The sequence below is a fragment of the Glycine max genome, chromosome 8, assembly GCF_000004515.6.
Source record: "Glycine max cultivar Williams 82 chromosome 8, Glycine_max_v4.0, whole genome shotgun sequence".
Lineage (NCBI taxonomy): Eukaryota > Viridiplantae > Streptophyta > Magnoliopsida > Fabales > Fabaceae > Glycine > Glycine max.
This window is the reverse complement of record NC_038244.2, coordinates 43,333,274-43,345,338: the sequence shown is the minus strand read 5'-3', so window position 1 is coordinate 43,345,338 and position 12,065 is coordinate 43,333,274. Positions and strand designations below refer to the sequence as shown.

The following is a 12,065-nucleotide window of genomic DNA, read 5'->3' as shown; positions in this document are numbered from 1 at the left end:
CATAAAGAATAGACGCAAGAATGATAAGATTACAACAAAAAAAGAACATACGTAAGAAATAAAAATATGCTTGACATAACATGTTGATCTTTACGAATTCGACACGATCCTAAGATTCATATCCTATCATTTGACCACTATTTTACCTAATTGAGGGTTATTTTAATAATAAAATTAGATAAGATCAATGCCTTGAGTCCACTAAACGTGTTCTCACTCCGTGAATAGAGCATGAGTATAGTTTTGTCCCATTAATCTCTTTTTGACTTCATTAGAAAAATAACACTCCTATCATAATTAGAATAAAAAAAACATGTTAATTTATGTTTGTTCTTATATTTTAAATTCTCATACGTTGAGACAAACACTATAATCCTAAAAACTGAGTTGAATGCATCTTATATTTGAGAAAGTATTATTATAATTTGTGTTTGAATTGGTGTCAGCTAGGGAAGAGAGGTGGGTACCTTGTTGACCTTTGCATAGAAAGAAGATAAAGGAGAAGGGTCTCAGAAGCTGAAAATGAGTAAAAGTTGTATGTGCAGGTTTTGACCATGCTCATTTGCTCAGCTCTCTTGGCAGAAATTGTTCCTCAAACTGTCACATAACTTACAATCCCATTTAAATATTTTCCTACTTTTGCTTTTCCATCCTCTCCATCAAGCTCAAGAACACCAAAGGCTTGCATCCAAATTCAAAAGGAGTACATTTCACAAAAAAAGAGAAAAGGCAAAAGAATATATATTGTAATAAGCCAAATACAACTCGCTGTTTTGGAATCAGAAAATGTGCTGCAAATGTTGTTTACTAGCACACTTAGTACTGGTTTTGCCCATAGAGATGGAGAACATCATCAAATTGTTGTTCAGATTTTTTTTGAACTTGATTCTTAATTCTACCAACCAATTGTATACAACTTGCACCATACCACTCCAAACTGAGCTCAGTCTAATCTTATTTACATTTTAAAATCATGCATGACAAATAAGTTTATGTTAAATTGTTAAAATGTGTTTAATTTCACATAAATATCCCAAAAAGTAGATGTATAAAATATGAATTAAGAAGTTATATAGCGTTGCTTCTACTTGGACGTGATAAATAGTGTATGGTTGATTTATCGTTTTCAACAATGGATCCAATTATATGAAGCAAATTTTCGAAGCTTTTAAGATTTTGACATAAAAATTAGAAAATATTCAAGTTCAAAACTTGAATTACGAATAATAGCTGATCTGATGATGAATCTATCAAACACTCACTTAGTGCCCATTTGATTGCATTGTTCCTAGAACTTGAATCCACGTTTGGGCTAAAGCAACAAGTTGTGGGTTCTGTGTATTTCTTAATGATTAACTGGTAAATTTTGCAAAACTTGAGTCACAAACTTGTGAACAAACATAGTTAATGTCAATGCTATTTGCATCCCCAATTTTTGTACAACTCTTCCCTTCTCTATAATTTTTATTGCCAATTATACTTTTTATTTGTTAAAATATACTTTTGGAAATTACTTTTCGCAACAACATATATCAATTATAAAAAGTAATTTTTGGAACAATATTTTAATAAAATATACAGTTCCAAAAACTATTTTTTGAAACAACATATATCAAAGTAGTTTAACAAAATTATATGTATTTTGTTAAAATATATTTCTTGAAATTACTTTTTGGAATTGATATTTGTTGTTCCAGACCTATGTTTTAACAAAATATAGGTACTTCTTGAAATTAATTTTTAAAATTAAAATATATGGTTATAGGAGTAATAAACAAAATATGAAATATAGAATGTTCCCTTAAGGAGTTGCAATAGTTGTTAATCGCTAATGTTTGACACATTTATTTTGACGCTACATATTGAGAGGCTAAATATTGAAAGACAGATAACCTATATTTAAAATTTTCGATGAACCAAACATGAGAAGACACTTGATGGTGTGTCAACAAGCTTTGTAAAAAAAATGAAGTATCATGTACACTATATATAATAGATGAACTCAGCTATGGACATATGTTAAAACACAATACCACATGAAGAAAATGCACATTTTCACAACACTTTTTTTTTATGGAAAATGCGATGTCACAACAAGGTTTACAATTAATGAATACGGAGGTTCAAAATTAGGATTTAAATAATAAAAAATACAGGATGAAAATAAAATCTAAAAAAGTAACATACGTGATGCTTATATATTGTTTTGAAATGTAGTTTCTAGAATTATTAATACAATTTCAGAAATTACTTTATGAAATAGATGTATGTTGTTTTACAGAGTAATCCATGTAACTATGTTTTAATGAATAAAAGAGTATATTAGACAATAAAAAAATATAAAGAGAAGGGAGGGGTGTAGTTAGTAATCATGAGTGTCAATAGCAAATGTCCATACAGTTGCTATGTTCACCCCAATAGTTTACTTATACATTTTTTTAAAATTATTTTAATCAAATCACCTTCCCAAACATCATCCCTCATGGATAACAATAGATAAAATCTGAATAAATATTATAATACTCGTCTCATCTTAAAAAATATTCATTCCCATATTTATTAGTTATCTATATATCCATGCATAAATACTCTATTTGTCTTGCTATCCTAGTAGCCAAGGTGAATGAATGAATTATTAATATTACTTATAGATGCCTCACCTACTTCAAACAATGGAACTATAAAAAAATGTGTTACTTTGTTGGAACTAAATTAAGATTTATGTGCTAGTCATTAAGTTAAAATTAGTACAATATTTAATTAATTTTTTATACAATATATATATATATATATATATATATATATATATATATATATATATATATATATATATATATATAAAAGCAAAAGTAAACATTTATATTTATAGCCTGTTCGCGGCTTGTGAGACGGGATTATTCTAATAAATTACCTTTCCTATAAAAAAAATGAGGTACCCAACTCATTTACAAAAAATTGAACCAAATAGAGCCCTCAACCAATTACCTCCCCACAAATGGTTACTTTATATTATATGCATCCCAAGACATAAATATAAAATAATTACATGATCACAAGAAGCATTTTATATTTATAAAGTAATCGAATGATTCATATTTTAATATATTTTAAAATGTTTATATTATGTTGATTTTAATTTATATAAAAGAGATATTAAATGATTTTAAATTAATATGAAATTTTACATATGTGATCTATGTGAAGTAACTTTCAATCTAATGATAAATTTTTTTAAAAATATTATCTAGTTTAAAATTATAAAATGATAGTTATTAAAGTTACATTTACACCGGTATAATTTAATTCTTCATTTTATATACATATATACATATTACATTTTAATAAAATTAATATGTATCTATAACAAGTGTGGGGCTGAGACCCCAACAAGCCATTTATCCTACCCGGTCATTTGAGAATATTTTTATGCATACCCGTGGGATCTAGGTAAACTTTGTCATCCCTACTCCCAATCTTTTCATCTTTATCTTCTTCTTTGTTTGCATATAATACCTCTCTGGTCTACGAAATTGTGTCTTTTTAACATTCTTTAAAGCATATTGAAATTGTGTCTACAAAAAATGATGGATGATTGTGTTTTTCGAAGGCCATAGTGAGGCCAATATAGTGGTTCACCAGGGAGGCTATTGGTAACCACCCACAGGGGTTGCCACTGCGATTAAGAGGGAGGGAGGGATCGAGAAAAAACTTGCTAGTTGTAGTTACATGTTTTCATGTTGGGGTGGGTGAGTAGGGTAGAAGGCGAAGATGCTAAGGGTCCCTAATGAGGATGAGTTCTCATGGAAGAAGAGTTTTCTCGCTCAAAAATTGGCAGCCCATGTTTTGGGGCTGCGTGCAACACACAAAAACTTGAGTTAAGTGTATTTCTTAGGGTGGTTTAGGAAAAAAATATAGGAAGAAGGTGCATTTAGCAGATAGAGGGTGTAAATAGAAAAGTCTCTCAAATAATTGTTTTAATGCTTCTGGCCCAATGATAAGTCTCTCAAGTTGGAGATTTAGAGTATGTTTGGAAATCCATTGTAAAATTATGTTTATCAATAAAACATGATTTTTGTATTTATTTTATTTTTATTGGAATGCACGTCAAAACATTTGCAAACTAAACATACACTTACAAGTTAATTATCTTGTAAGTAAGTAGTTGTGGAAATGTATTTAGTGTGATGCTCCTTAGTCTTGTTGATCTTTCTTAACAAAATTTGACACAGATCTTTAAGACATTAAAAGTATCATCTTAGAGTTTTCAACTTACAAAAGTATTCAGTGATAAAATGTAACTTTGATGCATCTTTATTTGGCGATGCAGACATCTTTGGAGTAACAACTGTTATAAGAAATCATCAGGGTCATTTCCAATCAGCAAAGACAACCTGGTTTATAGGCAATCCGCTACCACAGGAAGCAGAAGCAATAGCTTTCCAAACAACTATCAATTGGATATCCAAACAAAATCTCCATCATGCCCTACTCAGATTGCAACCATTTTGTAGACTGCATGAATTCTCAAATCTTCAACAACTATGAATTTGGAGCCATCCTTGAAGTTTGTTAAGAGAAGGTTTTCAACATTTCAATAAACTGTCCTCTCAAGCTGTCAATTATCTCACAAGAAAATTTAGATTTTATGCTAGTCAACATGTTTTTGATTTAATTCCTACTTCTATTAACTCTTTAATTATGAATGAAATCCTATGAGCATGATTTAATAATAAAATAAAACAAATAAATTTACAAAACGTATTATTTCATAAAAATACAAAATTATACTGTTACAAAATTTTGTCTCGTGCATCGCACTCCATGTTTTGTTTGTCTATATTTTTGTTTTATATTATTTTAGAGTTAGATTTAGTTGTAAATCATTATCATCGTTGAAAAGTTATTTTTTATATTAACCATTGTGATTCTGGGGTGATTTTCAATACATGCTATAAGGATAAAATAGTAAAAAAATTAAATTTAAATACATTTTTGGTTCTTGTTATTTAAATTTTTTATTTTTATTTTTTTTTCTGTACTTTTTTGTTTTTGTTTTAGTCATTATAAAATATGTTTGTTTTGATTTTTGTTCTTAAAATACTTTATTTAAATAACACTTTAAACAAGAAAAATTATCTAAAATAATTTAAGAATAAATAATAAATAATCACATTTTATAAGAATTTAAATGAACAAAAAATTACAGAAACAAAAATAACAAAATTGAAATTACAAAAAATAAAAAATATGTTTAAACCAAGAATTTACATACATTAAAAATAGATATCCCCTTTATTATAAGCATATATTATTACATTATAAAAAAACTTATGTACATCCCCTTCATCTATGCAATGGATGAGCAAAATACTAATAATAAATATTTTCTCAAAAACATCTTCATTTTTCTTTCGGCCACGCTTCCCTAGATTCAAATTCAAACTTGTAACTGTCACAGGCTCATCATATTCAGATAAGCATTGGGCTTGCTAGGCCCAACGGACCCATTAATCCATAGGCCGAGAAACACCACAAAAAGGAATAAGAACGGTCCAAATCCTTATTCTATAAGAGACCCTTTTCGCAATCACAATTTTTCTCATACGGCATTTGTCGGCGGTGACGAAAGGAAAGAAGAAGAAGAAGCGTTCTTTCGGAGAGTTCGAAGATGTCGGGCGTTACCAACAACAACGAGGAAGACAAGAAGCCAACCGAACAGGGAGCACACATCAACCTTAAGGTTAAGGGGCAGGTTCGTTCGTTTGTTCTTTCGCTTCTTTTCATTTCTAGGGTTTTGATCTTTTGTTGGATCGTGTTACTTCGGTGCCGTTGATCCCCGATTTTTGTCTCTTGTGAGTTATTGTTAGTTTGAGATCGATTTGTGGGGTTTATTATGAACGTGTGTCGAAGCTTGATTATTTTTTTGTAGAAAATTTGGGTTTGATTCTGGGGTGGCTATGATTATGGTTTATTTTTTGTTTTGGATTCCTGGGGTTGGGTAAAAATTGAAACTTGATGATTTTGCTGTGAAAAAAATGGGTTCTGTTTCACTTCACGATTTTTTTCTTTCTCTTGCAAAAATTTATGTCTGTTTTTGATTGTTTAATTAATTATGCTTTTTTGTTCGGTAATTTAATTTTGTATTTGTGTTTGACTCTGTTGCATGTACCTGATGAAATTCATGTTTTGTGGATTTTGTTTTTGATCATCATGATAGTTTGATGATGTTATCTCCTGGAGTAAATTGAGTAAATTTTGTATCAGGGTTCGACTTTGTTCCGTGTTCCTCATGAAATTCCTGCTCTGGAATTTGATGATGATTTACTCTGAACTGATTGGTGTTAATTGTTTACTTTTTAAATTTTTTTGTCGTGTTTATGATTTTGGTCTTTGTGATTGAATTTCATTTAATTGTGTTACATTGATTAACTTGTTGTCTGCGTGATGTATTGATTAGTTCGGGTAAGTTCAAGATGCTTAGTATGAAGCACGGACATGGACACCGGCCATGACACAGTGACGTGGACACCTGTCAAACATATCAAACTCAATCCGGTACGGGTGTCGGTGTCGGTGTCGGTGACACTGCAAGGGGCTGGGGTGGGCTGGGGTGTCCGTGCTTCATAGTGCTTAGTTAGCATCTTTTCCTGATTAGTTACTGTTTGAAATTTTGAACACCTGCGTGCTGTAGTTTTTGGCGCTGTTGCATGGTTACTTGGTAAACGTCTTGTACTTGGTACTTGATATTATTAAGACGAACATGTTTTTTAGTTGCCATTTGCAAGGGATTTTATCAAATTTGGTACCAATTGTTTGGTTGCTGACCGGCATTATAGTCAACGAGGATGATGACCATGTCAAATCTAATTCCTCCTTCAGATTGGCAGGGGCAGGAATATAGTTGGGTTCAAGCATTGTTCATTTTGTTATAATTCCTCAATGTCTAACTTTTGAATGCAGGTTTTATGGAACGAGACAAGTTTTAGTTTTAAATTAAGCTTTAGGAATTTGAGATGATGTTTGTGTGTATTTCAATTAATAATAGTAAATTGGTTCTCCAATGGATCAATTTTTATGGTTAGAGGATGCAAAAATCCAACTCAAATTATGCTAACGACTACACCTTCTCCTGTGTTTTCCTTGTCTGTTTCTACTTTCTACAGAATTTGGTATATGCATTTATATGGATGATCAATTTGTTATTGTTCAAAGATTATAATTCTCTTTTCTGTTTTGAATGAAAGTGTGGTGACTGAAAAAAATGACATTTGTACTCGTAAATTTTGAATTTGTTATAGTTTTCTGTATATACTGAAATCATGAAGTTAACATGAGTAATTTGCTAATTTGTGATTCGGATGTTGTAGGATGGGAATGAAGTTTTTTTCAGGATCAAGAGAAGCACTCAATTGAAGAAGCTTATGAATGCTTACTGTGACCGACAGTCGGTGGATTTCAACTCCATTGCTTTTCTGTTTGATGGACGCCGCCTCCGAGCTGAGCAGACTCCAGATGAGGTTTGTGTTTTCTACATCTATTCATGAATTTCCCTTGTATTCTTTATTCTTATAATCTACATTTTTTGGTTTGACTTGAATTTCTTTTTGTTGCAGTTGGAAATGGAGGACGGGGACGAGATTGATGCCATGCTTCACCAGACAGGAGGTTCTGTTGTCTGAAGGATGTGATTACTTTGCTCCTCATTATAAGTAGGAATTAGTTAACTTAGAGCTATGTATGGCATAAGATACATATTTTATTATCTGCTATTATATACAGCTTTTGCCGGTGGATTTTGGAGGCATTGTGCTTCCTCTTCAATATGATGATTATGAATGGATTGTTATATTTCTGCTTTATCTGTCTTAAGCTGTCACTGTGAATGTGATATAATCTCAACCCTGAAGCGTGTATTAGTTCATGTCCTTAATTTTGTACTTTATTCCATAGGACACATTTTTCTCACACTCTACTCTATTTTTCTTCTCCTATTTCTGTCTTCTGGACCGAACACACCCTTAAAAGTGAAGTATACTTTGGATAAAACCATTACATGTGAATGGAGATGCGATTTTTAATTAATGAAACATTTGCTTTTTCACCAAGACTACTTTTAATTAATATTTAGTGAAAATATTTAGGGAAAATTGTGTATGGAAAAAATAAATGAGTCATAAGTTAGATAGATAAAGGATATATTAGAAAGTTAATGTTTTTAAATTCAACTTGAGACGGAAGGAAAATGTTCTTCCAAATTTGATTTGTAGGCTTCCTCGGTCATTTGAATAGTACCTAAACTTGCCCCCCACTTAATATAAAAGTTTTGTTTATGACGATTTTTTATTTATTTATTCTGGGGAGGAGCAAAGATCAAATTAGGTAGCGCTTTCCTCTCTTTGACCTAGGAATTAGTTGGGTGGTTTCAATTTTGGTCCTTTGATATAGGAGTATTGCTTTTTATGGAAACAGATCAAGTAATAAACTATTGGGTATCATACTTGCCCCTTCTAGCAGTTAAGAATTTATTTTAATGTTTTTGGTCTCACATTGGAGTTGGGTTTCACCTAAGCAATTTGCTTTCCCCAAATTACGAAGATGAATTCCTTTTGGGTCAAAAATCTTAGTGCCAATTCTGCCATTCATAAACTACAAATACTAAGCAACAAACATGAGGCCTTTTCTTCACACACCCTATAAAAATATGCACCCCCTTCTCACTTGAAATTTTCATATGATTCTCAAAATGTCCCGCTTTGTTTATTCTGGATCACATATTCCATAATTATTTTTAGATACAGCATACTACAGAAGAATTAAACCTATCCGGTTATCAAGAAAAAACAATCTTCTATATCTATATCTTCTATATACTATGATAAAACAATATCTTACTTGGACACATCTCTTGGTGAAAAATTTTTCCTCCAAAAACTTCCTCTCTGCTTTCATCTTTTCTTTCAACTTTTCTTTTGTAACTTATTTGTTTTTTATTTTCCTTTTTTATCATCTATCTACTCTATATAGGAAAACGATATTTTTTATCATCTATATTTGCAGTGAAGGAGGATTGTTATTTTCTACTTTTCTTATTATCTCATATTTTATACATCACATAATTTTTTTGTTTACCTTATCATTGTTATTGTCTTTATAAGGAAAAGAAATATTAACAAACAACCCTAAGTGATCGCCTACAAAATTACACTACTATTTGAAGTAAATATTGTTTGTGTGAAAAATTTTTAATATGCAAAGAAAGCAAGAATTATATGTCCATTCTAAGATCTTATTAATTAATGGAATTTGAAGATACTTAATGACATATTTTAACCATGTATAAATTTTTCATTTTGTATATATATATTAATTTTGAAATTTGATTTATACATATTGTGGATTAATCACGGCCAAATCACCTTTCATTGTTATGCAGTTTTGCAAATATATGCTACTTCAAGTTTAATTTAATATATATGAATGTATGTCTTCTTTTTTTTATACCTCGGGGTCATTGTAGTAACTCAAACAAATCATTATGAAAAATTGAGAACAAGAATTACTTTTTTTTGTTAGCCATCCACTCATGACTGTTGTATTTGTTTTATATATTTTAAAATAAATTTTCTTTTATTCAGTAAAAAGTTAATTTAAGCTAACTTATTATCTCATGGATACATTAGCAACTTAAACGTGTTATATTATCATGTTCATTAATTAAGATAATCAAACTTAATTAAGGAATTAGATACATACTTTTATGCATTTGATGATGAATTAAAAAATATATAAAATAAGTTTTTTCTTAAGAATATTTTAGAATCTACAACTATATGTGATAATAAATAGGAACTAAAAAATGTTATAACTGTCTTTTTACTTTCCAAGAAATAAATAATATAATTAGTGTTAATAATTTTTCATTAAAATTATATAAACATATTAAATTAATTAGCGCAATAAAACATAACAGCGTAATGAAAACGTGGACACAATATCCTATTTGGACACATATTTTTGGTGAAAATTTTTTCCTCCAGAAACTTTCTCTCAGCTTTTGTCTTTTCTTTCAACTTTTTTTTTCTTTTAACGTTGATTCTTTCTTTCTTTCTTTTTCTTTTTTTACTTTACATTTTTTTATCCTTTTTATTTCTTTTTTGCGTGTTATTTTTTTATTTTACTGTTTTCTCTTTCATTTTTCCTTTTTATTTATCTATATATATCTATATACTATAATAAAACAATGTCCTACTTGGACACAAGCCAACTTTTGATAATTTTTTTTTTCTTTCAATTTTCCTTTTTTTTTATCATTTATCTATTTTATATAGGAATTTTTTTTATCTATCTTACTCAATTTTTCTTTTTCTTTTTTTATTTATTTTAAAGTTTATTCTTTCCTTTTTTTATGTAACACTTTTTCAATCCTTTTTATCTTTTTTGTGTTATTTTTTATTTTAATGTTTTCTCTTATATTTTTCCTTCTTATCATCGATCGATATGTATGTATTAGAGAGTACAATAATACAATGTCCTAGTTAGACGCATGTCACCTTTTTGTAAAAAAAAATTCGGCCAAAACCTTTTTTTTTTCTTTCACTTTTCTTTTGTAATTTTTGAACCTAATTCACACCAACCAACTTTAGTCTTCTCACCATCCTACTCCATTATCTTCACACCAACAAACTCCAGTAGAAAATGCAAGGAAGGATCTTGCATGTGCTATTATCATGCATAAATATCTACTTTCAATAGTGAATCATGTTGGTTTAAAATTTTTTTAGCTACACTCCAACCACAATTTCAATGTCCTTCATGAAACACTATAAAGAAAGGGATATTCAATGTTTATGACTTTGAAAAATTTAAAGATATTCATTATACTACTTTAGAAGCTTTGACGTGTTCTAAAAGTTGGTTATGGAACTCAAAGAATGCAAGTAAAATTCTGAATACTTATGTGCTTATATTTTTAAAACTTATAAATTGTGTAAGCAGACTATCAACCACGAAGTCCTCAGAAAATATGACTAGAAAAGTCATTCTTATAGCCAATCGAAAAGTATGACTTAAAAAGTCACTCACCGAAAATATGATTTAAAAAGTCACTATTATTGCCAACCGAAATTTTAAAGCGACAGAAAGAAAGAGGGAGAAATTTACCGGAAATGCATCGACTGAAATATGGGAGGGAGAAAGAAAAGTTGAGGAAATGTTTCTCAACCGGGGCAAGGAAAAAAGAAGAAAGGAACTCTCTCTATATAAAGAGTGAAACACTATTCAAGTGTTTATCTTGAGCGATGTGGGACTTGAAACTTTTTTTTTCTTTTTCTTTTTCAAACTTTCATCCATATTCTCTTTTGTTTTTGGTGAAAATTTTTTCCTCAGAAACTTTCTCTCAGCTTTTGTCTTTTCTTTCAATTTTTTATTTTCTTTTAACGTTGATTCTTTCTTTCTTTCTTTTTCTTTTAACGTTGATTCTTTCTTTCTTTCTTTTTCTTTTTTTACTTTACATTTTTTTATCCTTTTTATTTCTTTTTTGCGTGTTAATTTTTTATTTTAATGTTTTCTCTTTCATTTGTCCTTTTTATTTATCTATCTATTTCTATATACTATGATAAAATAATGTCCTACTTGGACACATGCCACCTTTTGATAAAAAAAATTGTTTTTCAATTTTCCTTTTTTTTATCATTTATCTATTCTATATAGGAATTTTTTTTATCTATCTTACTCAAATTTTCTTTTTCTTTTTTTATTTATTTTAAAGTTTATTCTTTCTTTTTTTTTCTTTTTTTATGTAACACTTTTTCAATCCTTTTTATCTTTTTTGTGTTATTTTTTATTTTAATGTTTTCTCTTATATTTTTCCTTCTTATCATCTATCTATATTTATATATTATATAGTACAATAAAACAATGTCCTAGTTAGACACATGTCACATTTTTGTAAAAAAAAATTTCCTCCAAAACTTTCTTTTTTTTTTTCTTTTCTTTCACTTTTCTTTTGTAATTTTTGTGTTTTCCTATTTTCCTTTTTTTTTATTATCCATCTATTCTATATAGAC

The 12,065-nt window shown here is 29.2% G+C and overlaps 1 protein-coding gene across 2 annotated transcripts; it reads left to right on the top strand.

The window, feature by feature from the left end:
• The first annotated feature begins 4,343 nt into the window (after positions 1-4,343).
• On the top strand, positions 4,344-7,952 carry LOC100500241 (small ubiquitin-like modifier). 2 transcript variants are annotated; one of them, XM_041017591.1, is made up of 4 exons: positions 4,344-4,579; positions 5,459-5,752; positions 7,368-7,517; positions 7,614-7,857. In XM_041017591.1, the coding sequence occupies exons 2-4, from the start codon at positions 5,669-5,671 to the stop codon at positions 7,677-7,679; spliced, it is 300 nt and encodes a 99-aa protein (XP_040873525.1). In that variant the 5' UTR covers positions 4,344-4,579; positions 5,459-5,668; the 3' UTR covers positions 7,680-7,857. The 2 variants fall into 2 exon arrangements, with proteins under 2 accessions (XP_040873525.1, NP_001235208.1); NM_001248279.2 differs by lacking the exon at positions 4,344-4,579 and having other exon boundaries at positions 5,592-5,752; positions 7,614-7,952.
• The last annotated feature ends 4,113 nt before the right edge of the window (positions 7,953-12,065 follow it).